Source organism: Charadrius vociferus, unplaced genomic scaffold, assembly GCF_000708025.1.
Source record: "Charadrius vociferus isolate BGI_N301 unplaced genomic scaffold, ASM70802v2 scaffold166, whole genome shotgun sequence".
NCBI lineage: Eukaryota > Metazoa > Chordata > Aves > Charadriiformes > Charadriidae > Charadrius > Charadrius vociferus.
The window spans coordinates 3,152,682-3,172,372 of NW_009649228.1; the positions used below are offsets into that span (position 1 = coordinate 3,152,682).

A 19,691-nucleotide genomic window follows, 5' to 3' on the forward strand; every position below is an offset into this window, starting at 1 on the left:
CCTGCGTCGGGAGAGTGACCCCGGCGCGGGGTGGGGGGGTGGTGGATCTCCCTCGGCCCACATCACCTTATCAGCCCAGGGCGCCTCAGGGCATCCCCCCACCGAGGATCCCTCCTGGCGGCTGCGAGCGTTAGTGTGAGGAGACCCAGGGGAAGCTCCTCAGCCCCGCGGCAAAGCTGCTTCGTCAAGTGGACATGGCTCCGGGCAATGATACTGCATCGGAATGGATAAGTAACTGACATGGTGCACAGCTGCCGAGTGTCGGCACTCTGAGTAAGTCAGGTCAGTGTACGCGTATCTGGAGCGTTCATGGAGCGGGGCGATTCTTTAAAGTCGTTTATTCAGAATATCCAAATTAATTTTTAAGTTACGAGATTTTTCCGTGAAGTTATCGTTGTATATTCATGTGTGGAGATAAACCAAAATTCTCCTTTCGTCCTTGGTAAATAGCTCTTCTTGTACCAACACTGGGGTTGATTCTGTAGGCAGGGACTTAGTGGTGGCATTGCTTTTTGTGGAACAGAGATTTTTTTCATTAGCTAGCACATTACTTACCGCTGTGATCACTTCCTGTCCTTCCTTGCGTGTCATCTGTTGTACGTGCCTGAAACATCCATAATCTCTTTGGTCATTGGATAAAGTAACATTAATACCCTCACAGAGTGACAGAATAAACTAACTTTTATAAATCTATAGAAAATCGAAAGCTTCCGAGAAACTTGTGCTTTACATCATGTCATCATTTCATTGTAAGATTTCCTGGTGCCACTTATGCTATGTATTACTGTTAACTGAAGTGTTCTAGACTTCTACCTTTTTGTGTCACAGCAGCTGTACCACTGTACCAAGAATACTTTCCATGGACAGAAGTGTTTTGGAAGATTTAACTCTGCACAGCTGGAACCGTGGAGCGGTACTTGTGGATGCACAAGCTTTAAGTCACTACTGAAACTGTGGGATGTGAGGGGGACCCATCTTCTGTCCTGTTCTTACCACAGAATTACAAATCTCTGTTCTTGTAAAGGGAACAAACTCTCTCTTATTCTGTGACCTATGCCATGGATGGTAAGGCAGGGGGACACAAGTGGTGTAGCTTAATTGTTCAAGGGTATGGACTCATCTCTGGGTAGCTCTCCCAAGTGCAGTGAAGTTGTGACACAAGACGAACGGAAAAAATGTTCTCTCTTTAGTTAGGAAAAAAATAAAAGCTTTGTGAACTCAATTGTACAGCATACAGCTTATATTTAAACAACATAGTTTTCCAAATGGTTGGATGTTTTATTTATAAATTTATCAAATAGTATGTACCATAGCTGTAAAGACAAAATGAATAGAAGATAAATGGTGGCTTTATTCTGAGAAACTGGCAGCTAGGATAGATTGGAAAACTGATCAGACTTTTGTTTGTTTTTTAAATACAGTCTGTGTTTAAGGCCCTATTTACTTAGTAAACAGAACCAGAAATCTACAAATAAAGCCTACAATGTACCAGTACTGTAGTAAAATTCTAAAAATATTTGTTATTTAAATACCTGCAGAGTAGAGTTAGGCTATTAGTTCAAACAGATGAAAACAGTAAATGAATGAAAACAAGATGAAACTTTTAACATGCTTGTTATATTGCTTGCAAGTATTTTGGGCTTAGGAATGGGGTTTTTTTGATTACTGGGATTGTGTTTTGTATAAGTGCAAGCACATATGAACATATCGGGGATTATCCCCATGCATAAATGACAGCAGAATCAGAACTCAACTTTGTGAAATGGCTAAATAAGGAATGGCTGCTATTGACATGGTGGTTTCATTACAGAGTTCGCTGTAATGATCCCCAGGTTACAGAGCTCAAACCCAAAAAACTAACCTAGCAAAGCAATGAGGTAAGTGTTAAGAAAGTCATAAACCTACTCAAAATAAATGCTTTTCTGTTCTCTTTTAAAAGCAGTACTGCACCTTTGTATTTTGTACTAGAAAAATATTGGAAGCTGCAATAGATGTAAGAAACATTCTTGACACTTTAAAAAACAATTTTTCTGCTAATATCAATGAAGACAGAAGTACTTACAGCTTTTTATAAATGGAATGTAGACCAAGTAGTCTTAAATTAGAATGCATTGCAGTTGTTTTATTATAACAAATAAATTCAGTTAGACTTTTTATATAAAGTTGTGCAAAGGAAGTGTTTTGACTTATACTAACAGACTTCTGTCTGAAAATATATTTTATAATACCTATCAAACTTTTACCAAAGAAATAGATTTTGAGTGATTTTGAATAATTTACCACTGTTTCTGCAGTTTATACACCAACAGGAGAGGTACAGACAGCTAAAAGAGCTGGCAAAATGACACCCTAAGACACAGTAAATACATACAGAAGCAAAAATAATCCATTCTAAAATAATTAGACTGATGTGGTTCTACAATGAGTGGCATCTCTTTCATGTAAATGTGTAAATCTTTGTAAAAATGCATGTGTACAGGGCACAGCAAAAAAGTTTCCAGCTGATGAAAACTGAGGAATATAAAATTTTTGTTTTATCAGGGCTGCTGTGAAGCTGTTTTGTAAAGTATGCTACCACTTTTTAATTAAAATTGGATCTGCTAATTTATGCTAACATAAGACTTGTATTCAAATGCTTTCTTTGTTCCCATTTTAATAAATCTTAAAGTTGCTCCTCAAGAAATTATTCCTTTTGAAATCTTAGTTTGTTACTAATATGTTCAAGTAAGATTTTTATAGTGGTTTGAGAACAAAGATGCATTAATTTCATGTCCCTTTATGATTGATTGTGTTAGTATAAAAAAGAAGTCCAAAGAGAAGCAAATGGTGAAGTTAAGACATTTCATCCTTTTAATGAATTTATAAACCACTCTCACCTGCTACCACTTGAAATCCATAAGCAAGAGCACTTCATTGATACGCACAGAAGGTGCAGATGGGAATAGGGTAGGAAGGTTTGGCAGACTGCATTGATTTCATTTTCTAAACAAAGACAGTTACAGTGGGTACATTTAGGGCAGAGAAGTTCAGGGTTGTTTTTTATTTTGTTTTTCCTTCACCACTAAGTATTTATACCCCTTCCTTAGGAGAGCAGACTTATACAAACAGGATGTCCGTACAGGTATCGGTGTAGACAGGTTAGTATAATAAATCTTCTCCCCATCACTTTTTGCCATATTTAGCATAAATGGTATATAAATGTAAAGATCTGAGGAGAAAGACTCTATAATCTGTACTAACTCCTTAGGTGATACAGCCATCTTTCTTTACATCTCCGCTCTGGGGAAACCTTTGTAGGGTGTTCCAGTTGTCCATATGCAAATCAAGGACTCCTCATAAATTAGGTTTACTTACTGAAGAGTGAGGAACTATTTGCTTTCTTTCTCACTGTTTTAAAGGCACTGTCTTGTGAGTGGTCAGCAGAGAGCTGCTCGGGAATCAGTTTTTCTCAGACGCCTGTGTTGCCACCTGTAGGTAGAGACCGTGGGGTGGTAGGGAGAGGCAAGACCGTAGTTACACTAGCTCTTCCACTAACAGTTTTGCTAGTTTGTGGAATGCAAGTGTTGGGACTGGGAAACGTGATGTTATGGTTAAGGATCAATGAAAGAAAAGGCATTGACAGAGGCTTATGGAGACCTGGAAAACATAAAGAACAGATGAGGCTGATGAAGAAAACAGTGGTGCCCTTGTGAGAAGGGTGGAACCAAGATGTTGCTAAGCTATTCCAAATGAAGAAGCAGGCAGGCTACTGCAGTTTCTCTCAGGGGAGGAAAAAAAAAAAAAGGCAAAACAACCCCTATTCCCCCAAAAAAGAACAAAAAAACCCAAACAACAAAGTGTGGTGTAGCTGTATGAAGAGTAGATGCTGTAGGCCTGAAAAGACTTTTTTTGTCTCGTAACAGAACATATTTTAAGGAGAGTCTTAAACTTTAGAGCCCTTCAGTTATATTCCGTAAACCCAGAGCTTTTCAGTAGTGTGCATACATCGGGAAACTACGAGTTCCTAGACTCTGCAAATAGCCTCTAGAATCATGTTTACCATTTTAGCAAATAGAGGATGAACATCCCTGTTTTCCAGGAGCGCTGTGACCTTCTCATGTAATTTCTGATAAGGAACTATTTTAACAGGTCTTCAGTATGTATATTTATGTACAATCACTTGCTTTGGAGCCAAATTTTGTCACACACAAAAAAACCCAAAACCAAACCCAAAACAAAACAGCCAACCTATGTCTTGAATGACACACTAAGTGTGACTTGCATCAAAAATTGTGTATGACATCTCAGATTAGTCATCAATTCTTCATTTTAAAGCCATAACTTCACCTGTTGCCTGCATTTTTAGAGTGTGTTGCTTTCTCTAATATTTTCATACCTGTTCCTCACTCTGAACTTACTGGAGCTGCTGCCAACACTGCCTTTTATTTCAGCTCAGGAAGCCTCACCCAGGAGCAATAGTGATGGCTATTTTGGATAAAGGTGTTAGCTTTTTCCCATGCCATTTTCTCTCCATAGTCTACAAAATACCTTAATAGCAGGGAAATGTTCCCTGGCTGTTAATGAGGAAATAATCCTGCTAGCACCTTTCACGGCATCCTGGTCAGTATGGTCACTTGGGAAGATTTCAGTGGTCCAAACAATGTGTGAACTCTGGTTAAAGAGAAGTGAAGACCATCTCAAGAGTTTCCTGAAAACAGCATTAAAATAAGAAAATATAGGTTAAGAACCTTGTCCTGTTTCTCTCCTAGGGAGGCGAGGAGGTGGGGGTACTCTATGGAGGTAGTTCAAGACTAAAAAGTAGGAGATTAATGTAGGTACTTCAGTAGTTCTCCAGAAGTCAGCAAAACTAGGAACTTCAGGCCTCATCTAGTCAGTCTGTCTGCTTTGAGGTGGATCAAATACGCTCCATCTGTGGTCTCCTAGCAAGACTGTGTCACAGAAGTGAAACTTAGTTGGTATTTGGTGTGATTCTTGCCCAGAACTAATTTTGAGTTTTGACCAGCTGTATACAAAGAGGGGGAAGGTGTGTGAAGGTGGATGAAGGGTATGGGAAGATAAGGAGGTAAAAAAGAATTAACATATTTTAACCAACTCTAGTCTAAACATGATTTTTTTTTTTCTTTCTTTCTTAGTGTAGACTTAGGTTAAGATATGTTTAGTTGAAATACAGATGGCTAAAGCTGACTGCTTGGTTTCTCTGAGTTTTACTATTTTGGGGTAGACTGAGACAATTTTAATCTGTGGAGGGAAAAAATGATTGTGTTGGCCAAAATGCACAGCCTAATTTTGACCTGAACAGAGGAGTTTTCCTTTGGAAAATAAAATCCTGTGTGACCAGGGGCTTACTCTGTTACAGCAATCAGCTGTATGGCCTAACAATCCCTAGTGCCTGTACAACTATGTACAAGCAATATGGCTATAAAACACCTCAGCAGTTTCAGCAAATGCAACTATGGCACGTTTTGCTATTTTCTTACGCAAAAGAGTGACTGGAGGCAAGATGAAGCTCTGAAACAGAGCTAGAGAATAGGAACATTGTACAAGTAGGTAGGACAACACATGGTAGAGACAGTAGTCGGGACAGCATGTTTTTTCACCAAAAAACATTTCCATAAATGAAAATAGTAAACAGAAATAAACATAGTCTTTTTTCTACCAAAGAGCAAGTTGGACAGGATGAAACTGTTACAGAACTAATTTCTATTTAAGTAACTGCTTATTAAGGAAATTAATTTCCACATAGGTTCAAAGCTGTCATCATATTTTGACGTTAAAACATATCTATTACTATCTGGGTTGGAAATCAGAATTACCAAAAGAAGTAGCAACTCAAAAGGGTGCAGTCAAACTGGATACAGAAGCAAGTTCTGCCGGTAGGACACGTGCTGTCCTCCACTGATGACAAAGGGAAGTCCAGACATGTATCAGGGCAAAAATCACCACTTACTGTCCAACTCACACACACAGTGCAAAAATAATTTATAGTTTATTACTCCTGTGAGAAAATTATTCAGGAACAGATAAACAAATTCATGTTTAGAACCAAAAGTAACAGAATTACCCAGTTACACTTGAACCCCATACATATTCATACACAAGCTTATATAGCTGTACATTGTCATAATTATGAAGTTGAAAATTTACTACATACAGAAGTATTTGCAATTCTCTTTCCTAGTAGGCAAAATGACAATACAGATTGATGGATTTATGGTGTGCGCATATATATATATATATCTCAGAGGATATACGTAAGCACACCAAGTATATATTTATATTAAAACAGGAGTACATTGCTATGCCACTGCCAGGAGGAGACAGCTGACAGCGTTCTGGGTATCTGAGGATTCACTGTCACTTTGTAGAAGCCGTGTTCTCCCAGTCTATTCCCCGCTTTATCAGGAGAGTGCACAGCAGCATTACCCAGAGACAGCTGTTGTTACTCCATTCTGGAAGCACTGTGCTTCCCAAATACTACATGTGGAAGCGACACAATTAGACAGGTTCTTGTCTGCAAAAGTCTTAACAGCTGACATCCAACCCAGTGACGGGAAGGATCTGGACTAGATCACAAAAAGTTGAAATACTTTATATTGTTACTGTACACCAGCAAATCCAGGCACTTAATGCTATCAGTATTTTTATTCTCAATTGTTCTAGAACTATGGGTGAAAGCTTATTAAAATCAAGAACAAACTTTCCATAGACTTCAGTAGGATAGGACATCATCTTACATTCTAACGGTACTGTATTTTAATGAATCCAGGGATTTTAAATGTTTGGCAAAGTGCATACTTTAAGAGAACCATTCAGATATTTATAATAGCGTGACTGAACTTCAGAGTCAACATATGATAAATTCTCTACAAGATAAAGGCACAATATTTACAGGTACTCTTACCACTGCAGCTTTAAATAAGATAAACTAAATAACCACTACTGTCTTTTAAATTAAACTGTTGAAAATTATAGTAATAGTCTTTCATAAAAAAGTAGATATGCTTGTGCATTTAGTACTCTTGATTCTGGAACCATCTGAACATGGGCATCACTAACATACACCCACTGTCCTCCTGATGCTCCCATGGCTTCTTTTAAACCTGAAATGCAAAAGCAAAAGAAGTTGGTTTTTGTCTTTCACATCATCATCAAATAAATACAGTGGGCATTTAAAAAAGCAAGAGAAGCTTCTAACCCACAAGAATAACTCATGAATTAGACGCAGTCCAGTATTTGTAGTTTGACACTTACATGTCAAAGAGTACTGTAAGAGAAACTGGTGGTAGACAATGCTTACAAAGGTGCACTGCCATTTCTTTTTTCATAGTTCTTCAAAAAGCCTAAGACGTTTCAAGTACAGCTTACTGAGTTCTAGCAGTAAGTTATACTAGCACACCACCAGTTCTGACATAGAAAAAAAATCGTATTTCAAAAGCTGACCAGTATGAAATGAAAAACACAAAAAGATCTAATCTGTTTTAACAATCACTGCAAGGGAAGCAAAAGGCTGAGGGTGGCTTCCGTTTCAAAAATAATATAAAAAATTGTCCTTCTGGGAAACGAGCTTCAAATGCAAAGTGATACTACACAGGATAGATAGGATATTGCTTGGTTCGCACTCCTCCCATGAAGTGAAACAGTAAATATATTTATCTTACTCTGACAGCTCAACATTCCTGCCTCCAAAAATCATTCACTAACAGATTCTGTCCTAGAATCTTATTTCATTCCACATATCCAAAACATACTAATAAGAATTAGTGTGCTGTTCTCAAAATACCAACAGAAACCCTACAGCAAACCTTGTATCCTCCATGAAAAAGTTTCTTGCTCTTTCCATTAAACCAGAGTATTCCAGATTTCTAAGCATTAAAAAATCTCTAATGCTAAGATAGGTAAAATGCTCAAATATATGGAAAATTTAGTTTAAATTGTCATGGATTCGGCTCTTGTTCAAGAACATTTTCAAATACTAAATATGCCAAATAATTACATTTTACCAAGCACAACTGTTTATCTGGACATATTATTTTGACTAGGAAAGAGAGAAGAGTTTTCCATCAATTCTGTTTAATAACTGAATCAAAATTCCATTACTCACTGAGCTTATGTGGGGTTAATACAGAAGTAGGTCATGTACTGGGTGTAACAGAAAAGAAAACTGATTTATGTGACCCTAAAAATAACAGAATATTCTGAGCTAAAACAATTATTTGCTCTAAATTCCCTTCAGGATAAGGAGCTGTAGCCAGTGGTTGCTTTTGGTTTTACTCACAGAGAAAGGAGGCTCTGTTTGTACATACCCAGAACACTTTTAGTGGTAGAAATATGCTCTAGTAATTTCTTGGAGGGTGTCCTGACTTTCACATACGCCGCATAATGACCACCTCTCATTGACCCACTGTGCTCTACTATTCCGTAAAGACTGTATAGCACTCTTGCACCATCCGTAACATTCTGAATTCCCAGGTACACAGAAAACAAAGATAAATTATTTCACAATTAATTTTACAGATATCTTAACTAGCTTTCAACAGTATTACTTCAAAAGAAGCAAACAGACATCTACAGCATTTCCAATGGTGAAATACATCTATTAAAAATACTTGACAGTCTATTAATTGAATTAGTTACCATGGAAGCAGCAATACTTGTCCTTAATGCTGTTAGATACACTATCACCATCAGGGCACCATAGCTTAACTAGTATTAGTTAACATCTGTGATATTCTTGATATCAATGGAATTTCAATTATTTAGAATTCTCATCTCGGGACACTATTTGAAAACATTCACTCTAATTTCTCTAGGAAAGGAACGAATAGTAATCATCATCATCATCATCATCAATCCAGCATTTCCTGTGCTCAGGACAACAACTGTACAATAAAAATAAAGATTTGAAATCAGTACCTTACAAGATGCGGAACAAAATGGTGCCAAGTCTAAAATCAGTGGGAAATCCACATGCCTATTTACTTTCCGTAGACTCAAACCAGCCTTCAAAAGAAAAGAAAAAAAAGACTGTAAAATCGGTATTTTTACTAGGAAGCTTTTTAAAGCTAAGGTGCATTACTTTACTATTAAACCAAACCAAAACCAAGAATAAGACTGTAACTGATTTAAACACTCTTTGTTATGTTTTCAATACAGCGCCTGCTACACATAAGCATGATGGACACGTAAGAGGTTTCCCTGGATACTGCCTAAATGCACTTTTGAAGGTATTAGATAATAAAAAAAAACCCCAACAGAAGCATGTTGCAAATAGTGGTTCTACCAGTTCTCCATATAAAAAGCAAATATTGATATGCACAATGACACTTGAAGAACTGCTTGTCCACCAGTGAGGGAGAGGAATATACAAGAGGGTTTTGGCCTTTTACCTGGTGGAATCTTTTCAGATGCAGAATAAGAATAGCAGGAACTGAAGAAATCAGCAGCTGTTTCCGAGCATTTGTGTAGACACCGTCCGTTTTCTTTTCTGTATTTATGAATATCAAAATAATTTGTAAAGTGGGACAGTCACACAGTATTTAAGTATTTTTTAAACATCTGATAGACTAGATCTATGTTGCAATGAACTTGTACGTGTTGTATAAAATCCAAGGGAAATTTTGTGGAGTAACAGAAAAATATTTTCTCACCTTTCCCATTTTTAATAAACATCATCTGTCAAATCTGAGCATGATTTTAACCTGTCCTGCGCAAATCAGATCAAAAGTTTAAGCACGTACACTATCTAGGTCAGCTTCCACGCTGAGATATCTACATTGTCTGTTACTATAGCACCCACTTTCCTGATAAAACCATTTCACCTGAAATAAACGGATGATCACCGGAACAAGATAAGGAAGGCACAGGTCTCTTCATCTATCCTAATGTCCTAACCACTAAAATAGAGATTAATTTTACATTCTTCAGTTCTTTCTGAATGACTCCATACTTTGTGCTTATTTAAGAGAAAGGCCCGATGGGGGGGTGTCTCCTTGAGGATGCCTCATAGTTTGCTGCCTTCAGCACACGGCATTGGGAAAAATGGCCTCCGATCCCCCTGTGGTGCAGAGGGAATTGAATCTGGGGCTCTTACCAAAAATAGCTCAGTGGCTCACCCTACAGTAAAAGCATTTTGTTCACTGAATAATTAATTCATTTACTGGTTTTACGCACATCCAAAGGAAAATATTTCATTTAAGGCATTTTGAGTAAAAGTGCATGACTTCTTACATCTTTTGTTTTAGAAGGAAAAAAAAAAATGTTAATTATGAACTGATTTTCCCTTTCCATTTTTCACTGAGCCCATGGAACCAAAATATTATTTATATAGCACTTACTCTCAGTCCAATAACGATAAACGAATGATTATAAAATAGGTTTTTTAGATTGATTTTTCTGAATTTACCCATGCTTAACTTGTATCTCTCCAGATATCTATAAATGCACTGCACACAGGCAATTTTTTATTACTGTAAGACTTCCCTTTATATTTTGTTTACAAATAATCAGAAGAGCTTAATTCTTTTTATCTTTCTGAATTACTACACATTAAACAAAATCCTCCAGTCCTTTTTAAAAGTTCATTTTTCATTAGTTTAAATTGTTTTTCTCACTCAGGGAACCCTAATGGTCTGCTTGGTCTATACAAACATCGAGGAAAACGTTGTCACAAGAAGGTAGTTTTCTCTCATCTCCATTCTTGCAAATCTTTGTAAGTTTTTCTTCCCTTTTCATTACAAGTGTCTTTTTTTGCCTCTCTTACATGACTTCTCTGAGTATGTAAGTTGCTAGAGCTGAATATTACTGCATTTATTTCAAAGGTTCTGGGATTGTAAAGAACAGAAACAGCAGCGAAGATTAGTATCAAACAACGAGCCTATTCAGTTTGTGGTCATCTTTAAATTACTTATCTTGGATAAAATAAAGAAAAGATGCAAAATAAATTCTAAGTTACATCTGCAATTATGTTCTAATATAAAATTTAGTCTTGTTGCTCTCGCAGGATGAAGTTTGAAGTTGTTGATAGGTTCTACTTGTGGAGATGTTTTCTATTTATCCACAAGGGGGAGGCCCGCGCTGGAGCAACAAGAAAGTAGCGAACACACAGACACAGGTTTCGAGAGGTAGTTTTGTAGTGTCCAGAGAGATGCAAGCACTTTACCTGTGGAGTTGGTTTTCTTCTGATACTTCTGTTTCCTTTCTGTGCAGCTCTCACATAAAAGCTTGTTGTTCCCCATCAGGAGCTCTACAGAGGTGAACTGGTAAAGGCAGGACTGAACAGAACATTCCTTTGAGCTAGTTATGTAGCTTTGGGAAAGCGTCTGGAAAGCATTTTGAGGGTTTTGGGATAGCGGGGATTTGTCTGAGAACATGGAATTATTCGATAAACCTAACGCTGTATCCCCACGGCTCAATTTTTTATCTTCGTTCATAGTATCACAGAAGCTGAGTTGGGATATGGCACTGGAAATCATCTCATCATTACCATCACTTGGTTTGTTGTGTGGCATTTTAGCATTTATGTGGCTGACATGCAAACCAGACATGTCGCCGGATGGGCTGAAAGCTGTTTGCTTAGATGCACTTTCACTTTCCGAGGCTTCACTGTCTGCATCAAAGCTGCTTTCAGAGCGGCTGGCTTCCTTCTCACTGCCATCTGTCTGACTTCCATTTACAGCAGAGTCAGCAGTTGTATCTTTGGAGTACAGGACACCAGAGCTGCCTTCCAGCTCAAGCTTTTTGGTTTTTTCCTGCATGATAACAGGACTTCTTTCTTCTTCATTAGAGGAAGCTTTCCTGGCAAGTCGTCTCTCCTGGTTCAACTGATTCTGTAAATTACGGCATTGTTATTTCAGTAATATAGGGCAGAAACAGAAAACTGATCTGTGATCTAACATAGCTTTTGTAACATGACAAATTCAAAGCAAATTAAACCTATTCTTTTATATTCTCCATCTCTCCCATCTTTAAGCTAGTTGATCTCCTTAAGATCTTTTTAAACCAATTTAGGATTAGAAACCTACACCCCAGTCAGCTAAGAGCATTATACTTACCGCGAGATCAATACTTAGCACAACTCATTACATTCACTTTGTGACAGATGTGGATGGCACACTGGAAGTCTTATTCCTTTAATCTAACTTAAGCTTCTAAAAGGTTCTCAAGTTTAAGCTAGTCCCCTAGCCTCCCATCAGAGGTCTAAGTTGATGAGCACCTCCAGAAGAAAATTCAACTCACCTTGTAGGCACTTGTCTTAGAATTAGATAAAACGTCCCTAGTAGTATGTTTGCTAATTTGTGTATTATCTGAAGTTGATTTTTTTTAATTTTATCAAGATCGCAAGAAGAAAAAAAACTTCGCTGCCACAGAAAACTGCAACTATAGATTAAAAAAAACCCCAAAGCTACCATAATTTTAGGCGATTTATAAATGTTCATGATTCGGTTCCTTCTTTCGTTTGGCTTCTTTCTAAAAGAAATGAGCAACTTTCCTTACCCTTTCCTTTTTCCTTTATCTGGGTTGGATCAAAATTCCAGTGATGTCAGTGGGAATCCTTCCATTCACCTTAACAGTTTGAGTTTTAGGTCTTTTCTGCTATAACAATCAGTGTCTGCACCTTCCTCTTTCCATCCTTTCCTTTGTTTCTACCATATGTCCTTTTTCTACTTCTGTCTCATTCTTTTCTCTTATCAGTCTTTATATGGTTATTCTATTATATTTTTCTTCACGTGTATTTAGTGTGTTAGGACCTGATTCAGGGGAGTTTTTATGATCCCCAACAGGGCACAGGCCCTTTCAGTAGGACTCAGACAGCAGGTAAAACAATCCAAAATCGCCACGATCTCATCCCCATAGTCTGGGCACATTCCTAAGATAAGACTCATAATGCCCTCTGAGCGTCAGGAGCCCTGCACTTGCATCTTCTGCTTCTTGGCGTTTAATAAAGTACCTTTAAACAAAAAAGTTACGTTCACATCAGTGCCTTCACAGAACAAACTACAGAAACTATATTTCATGGGTTGCTTCCACAACAGGGACCCTGAGTGGAGGGAAATACCCTTCTGCACACTTGATCGTGTACCTAAGCTGCAGTGAAGGTGTAACTTTAGGTATGGCTTTGTGTTTAGTATTTCCTACTATCTTTAGGTAGCTTCTCATTTGGTAGAGAGGGTTTTTTTGGATCCCACTCCAGGTCATGGGTACCAAACTGCTAAGCACTACAGGTAACCACCTAACTTGCAGGCACTGAACTTTGTTCACTCTATCCCTTAAATATATACCATAGACTCAATTTATGAAGAGTGCTCAAGAAGAGTACTCAGTTTTAAAATTTAAGCAAGAACTTAAGTGCAAATGGAAACCATGTGAAAGACAAAAAAATATTCCTGAATATTTTCTTAAACAGGGTCTAAACCTACACTAAATGTATGGCTTCGTAATTCAAGGCCTTAAACTTACAAGCAAGCAAACAGTTTAGCAAAAAAAAAAAGAAAGAATAAAATCCCAATAAAAATCATTACAAACCCCCAAAACTGTTTTCCATTAGGACCATTTCTTGTCTCAGTTAAGCTTGCTTGCTTTTTAAATAGAGAAGAGGGAGAAGAACTTGTCTGAAATTACTGCTAGAGTTCAGGGATACTGACTGCAAACAGCAGTCAAAAAATTATTAAAATTGTGAAGCTCCACATTTCAGGAGAAAAGCCTAACAAGGAGTGTTCAGGTACTCTGTTGCCTACAAAACCACCCATGGGACACCCCCATTTTCACAACCAAACTCACAAACTGATGAAGTCACAGAACATCAACAAACACTGACTGAATTCCACAATTGTTTGGTTTGGATTAGCAGCTTTACTGAAGAACAGATATATTACACTGAAAATAATTTTAAAAAAGAGACTAAAATATTGATAAATACGTGTCTGAAAAGATGGAGGGGGAGAGGAGACTCACAGAGCCTCACCACTTAGACAGACATACTTCATAGGTCATTTTATCCATTCTTATCGAAAGCAGAGCTGTTGCTTCCTTTAGTCTGTCTAAACTAGTTTATTGAACCCATACTATATTTTATTTTCTTAATTTTGAAAACGTTTCAGTAATTGTGTTTTATGTATCAGTATTAACACTATTATTAAGATTCTAATTTGCCAGATAACCCTATATGGATGATAAGGCTTATTAAAAAAAAGAACGTTAATCATGACAGTATATGACATATGATGACATTATATGACAATAATGACAATGAGAGCCTTTGTCACATTTCATTAACAATAACACATGTGCACAGTAATTATTACAGATTTCTTTCAATCTCTAAACACTAATACGTCCATAAAATCAATTTTGTTAGGCTGCCGTATTTGCAGAACCCATTAGGAAGAACCGTATTAGGAGGCTGCACTGGAGACGGGCTGAACCGAGCTCCCCAGCCCTCAGGCTGCTGACGGCCAAGTGGATCACAGAAACCGTGCTCTCAGTCCCCAAGAGTCTCTGCTGGCTGTACTATTTTTGTTGTACCCACTAATTGTGGTACAACAACTATTAGTTGTACCAACTAATCCCTGGAGAGGTGCTAACGCCGACCTGCCTGCCCTCTGAGCCGGCATGACACTTCTTGTGATTGCAACCAGGAGCAAACTACGAGGACACCAAAAGAAAAGCAGTCAACAAAACCAAAAGCAACGTCAATTGAAACCAACTTGCAGATTATTATTTTTTTCCACACAAAAGAAACCCTGTTAACTGAAAACTAAGTGGTTCCCAATAACTGTCCTTTCTCACACTTGTAATAATGACCTAAATATTTTGAAATAAGTCAATGTGTATATATATACAAAACCTACCATTGATAGGTATCAAAATTCCCACCCCTGCAACCCTAGAAATTCAGAATAAACTCAAGATGACTGGTTAGTGCAAGTATTTAAGTTCTTACCTTATCTTTTGTTAAAGCGTGTTTCTTGACAATTTTGGGTTGATTATTCAATGTAGTGATAGAAGAACAGTTATATTGACCAAGATCTGCCTCTTGTACACTTTTACCTTTACCTGTTCTTCCCAAAGGCACAGGTTTTGCAACCTATGAAATTAGACAGGAAATTAGGAAAGGAAATATGCCAATTTTTTATTCCTTTGCAACCTACAGAAAAGATGAATGTAGGTGGGTTTTTTTCCTTTACTTTAGAAAAGAGTAACCTACATAAATCGAATTAACTGGCCCTTGAATTGCAGTATAAGACTACTTTCTAATTTTATTTATCATGAACACTCTGTCACTGTCAACATCTTTGAAGGAGAGAGCCACAAGAAATAGGAATGATACAGAGTTCCTGTACAGAATACATGCCCAGTAATCCATTCTAGTACTGTATAAACACATGCACAGCTGCACGAGATGTGACTTTATCAAAGGGGACATAGGGGACTTGGCTCCCCATACGTCAGTCTCTTGTGCAGCCTACCGCCTTAAGACCTGATGAAGCAGCTCAAGGGACTCAGGTTCTCTAGATGCAAACCAACAGGCTAGAATCTAACTTTCTGCACTTTTTTTTTTTAAAAAAAAGCTTACAATCATTCTATTCATAAAAGTATACACTTAAGCTAATTAAGCTAATCTCACACCTACATATACTGCAAATTACAATGGTCATTTGTTCCAAGTTTGGACTAATTTAAAAATATATGCACTTATGACATTGTATATCTATATATTTATAAAATCATATAATGAACAGATGTATGACCGTTCACATATTTATGGACAAGCATACAGTTTTAGGCTTGAAATCAAAACTGTATGTATATCCATATACATCTTCATAAAGGTATGTAAAAACAATCCACTGGAAGCAATAGTTATTTAGTACATATTCTGTTTCTTACCCTCTCCTCTATTATAGGAAGTGAAAGATCAATGAAAGGTTCTTTTACTGTTGAAATCTTGAAGAAAAAGAGAAAATGCATATTAAATGCAAAGAACAATATATGGGTTTAGCACATAGCTCCCTTTTTTAAATCAAATTATTATCGGGAACTATACAAAAAGCTAATTAGTTACCAGATGTATGAAACTACAATGAAGAACTTCCCACAAACTTTTTTTTTTTTTTTAATTTTAAGTTAGCTCTGATTTTCTTTCTAACACTGCACAAAATTTCAGCATACAGACATGAAGGGCAAAGCCATTCATCTGGGCACAAACTGGACCCAGGAGCAGTGCGGTGCTCAGTTTCTCTGAGCTCCAGACAGATTTTCAAGTCATGTGGGCCTTCTAGATGGTACAATTCTGCAGAAAGCTAACTTGTAGAGTTTCTTCCCTGAATACTTCTGCGCCCGCGTTTGACCTCATACACAGTTATGCAGCAAGGACTGGTTAATGACAGTTAGATGACAGGTTCTAACCTGATGCTCTCGGAAAAGATTAAGTCAGGCTTACTGGTTACAGCCAAAAGCTTGATTAGAAATTTTCATGCCATAACATACACCAGTAATTGTTAAAATAAATCCAATTTACTGAGGAAAGGGGGACTGAAAAAAAAACAAAACATTCTTCTTTTCTGTACTGAAATTTTATTTTGCCATATAAAATCTAAGCTGAAACTGGAAATACCTGGCAACTCGTACCTAAAGACATCCTCTCTCAGCACTTTCCATCTGCCTTTATGACTAGAACATCTCGTCCAAGCCTGTTCTTTAAGCTCTCTCCCTTGCCGTTATCAAATTCCTTCTGAAACTGACTTATCTTACCTCTGGAAAGACTGAAAAACAAGGCTTTAAAAAAAAAGAAATAGAAATCATGTTGTACATGTAGGTTACTGAACACAGTCACACCCTCAATTACCGTCACCATTGCCCTTCTCTTACATCTGTGACCCTGTCTTCCACCTGCGACATTTGATAGGGACTGTAGACATATTTTTACCTGTTGTGCCAGGGACTCGGCAGGGGTTAGGTTCCAGTAAAACAACAAATGAGATTAAAACTATTGTAACTATGATGACTGACTGCCTGATGAGCGCTCTTCAAACAGGGGTTTCTCTAAAGAGTGAGTTTGCATGAATGAACATTAGTAAAAAATATCTTTGCCAACTCAGGCGAAGGAAAGCAAATGCTCAGCTCTTCCTCAAAGGGCTACAGCTAGTAAATCCCCGAGTCCTCTGCAGGCAGAATATAAAAATCCAGCAAAAATAAATGAGACACGCAAAATACATACAACCTCTATTTCGTATATAGTCAAAGTTCTTCACTGATGCTAGTAGAACATTGAAGTGTAATCTGCACATCACACAGAGGGAATTTTACCTGGCACTGCAGGACTGTCCTTAATTATTCAGGCTGATTGATTTACTTAATCTCTATAATATTAAATATAATCTTTTAAACCAAACACAAATGTAACATTCAATTAGAAAAGTCATGCAAATAAGATTTTTCTCTTCCAAAGTTAAAGAAAATTATAAGGAACATGGAAAGCATTTATGATGAAATGTCAGTAATATTAATTATGAAAGGAATATGCTGTTCATTAGAGTCATAACGTTAATTATCAAAAATACTTCAAGAACAAAAAAGTAATTTTAGCATTTCCCCACTCATACTAATTCAAAGTAAGTGATTCCCAATTTTCAGGGATATCCCAGAAGAGTAGGCAGGAGGATTTACGTTTTAAGATAAGTAGGTGTTTTAAAAATATCAAATAAAATTGCGTGTAACACAGATGATTATAGAATTTGGAACCTCCAGCCTTAAGTAAGATGTAAAATCAAGCCCAGGACTTGAATCCTTTTTGATTTCAAAGGATCCCTCTTCTTAGGTTTGTGGAGGATAATGCTTTAAAGAAGGAATAAATCATTTTCAATGAGAAACTTTCAATAAAGTCTTGCTTTTACAAACAAACAAAGAAGTATAAAATTGGCAATACAATTTTATACTTTCAAGACAACGTTGTCAAATCAGTATGTGATCTATTCCACATCAAACCAAATTCCAGAATACCTACATTTTCACATTCCTCACACATGACAGTGCTAGTCAATTCACCAACAAAGATCCTATCTATGAAGTTCATCTTCACACCCTCTCTTCCATATGCTGAAAAAACATTGCCTTTTTTAAATGTGAAAAATAACAGATCCAATGCGACACTATAAGTACAACAAAATTCTTTCTAAGATTCATTGTGAAAGTACAATTTAAAACATATTAAAAACATTTTGAACACAATACAATAACAACATATACCATATTATCTCAACATTTCAAAATATTTTAGTGCCCTTTTATCCTTCATTCCCCACCTACTGTAACAGAATAGTAATACTGTATCTCTCAAGAAGAAGCCTTTTAAATAAAATCTCAGATTTCTTTTGAATACATAATATTGTATTGCCTTGATATAGACACTAGAGTAGCAGACAGGTTGTCACCCTTTCTAAATGGTGTTTGAAACTACAAAACCGAAGGAGACCGAAGCCTGTTCTAATACATCTCTATGCCTTAACTGTTGCAGATTTTGGAAGGGTGACTTTCAAACAGCTTAATCATTATTAAGACGTTAATTAAAGCAAAATCCCCTAAATCAGAACTTTTGCATAAATACACACACAGAAAAAGTAATTAAAAAACACTTGTTTTGAAAAAAAAAACCAAAACAGCCTTCCTTGGAAACAGCTTCCTATCTTGGCTTTGCAATCAAATTTAGAGTGCTCACAGTATCAGGCAGCTGACAGAAACCAGTTTTATTTATGGAAAGTGGCCTCTCTGAGTGATACAGTAATTGTGGCTATATAACAAACCTGAAGATGCAGCAAATTATTTTGGAAAACAAAATTAATTTCTACCTATCATTACAAGAGGTATTATTAATTCAGGGGAAGACTTTATCCTGGATACAAAGATGCAAGTCAGCACATACTAAGCTCTCTATCCTTTAGATATGCACTAGGTGGCGTTAGAATAATACATAATAAAAGTCTTGTAATTACAGTACTTCAGGATTGCTGTTTGCAATAGTCAGCTTTGAGGAAAATGGTACTTAAAAACTTGTGCATTTTTAAAAGTATTCAATAAAGAGTTGCATACCTTTGACTTTTCTTCTAGTTTCCTCATCTGCTGTCTTAGTAGTTGGATTATTAAATGCTTTTAAGATACCAGTTTGTATACGCTGTAATTAAAAAAAAAAAAACAACAAACATTTAGCAAGTATTTTAAGTGTAACCATTCTAAAAAGTATTAATATATTAGGCTTTATGTACTCTTAATTTCATAAAATAAGCATAATGTAATGTTTTAAAACTACTGTTGTTACACACTAACAGTGTCAAAGCTACATGAGCTTAACTGTAGCAGGTAACCACAGAAAAATGTCCTCCCCTTAAAACGGGGGCCGTTGTAGAGCACTTGAGAGGTTATCAAGAAACTATACGATTTTTAGTGAACAAATACTTTCCATTTACTTCCACTGTTGGAGGGGGCGGGAGGAATGCTGAAGAAAAATGGACTATTACTGATTGCTAGGATACAAAATACTTGAAGGCAGCTAAGTATCTTTCAATAGTCAGATTTCAGTGATTGTGTTTGGGCAGTATTTTTATTACTTCTGTTTACTTTCTAGCACTGCGCATTTCAAAGCTATGTTAGAAAACCTTAAGAGAGGTACAAAACTTTTTAAGAATCCATATAAACGTCAT

The 19,691-nt window shown here is 36.8% G+C and overlaps 1 protein-coding gene across 1 annotated transcript; it reads right to left on the reverse strand.

Moving 5' to 3' along the window:
* Positions 1-5,973: 5,973 nt before the first annotated feature.
* Positions 5,974-19,165, reverse strand: USP45 (ubiquitin specific peptidase 45; the record flags this gene model as incomplete). Its single annotated transcript, XM_009889023.1, has 9 exons — positions 5,974-7,100; positions 8,304-8,457; positions 8,914-9,000; positions 9,387-9,484; positions 11,159-11,825; positions 14,939-15,082; positions 15,886-15,942; positions 18,002-18,093; positions 19,084-19,165. Coding segments are annotated over 9 exons (1,515 nt in total), but the record flags the coding sequence as incomplete, so codon positions are not given.
* Between the last annotated feature and the right edge of the window lie 526 nt (positions 19,166-19,691).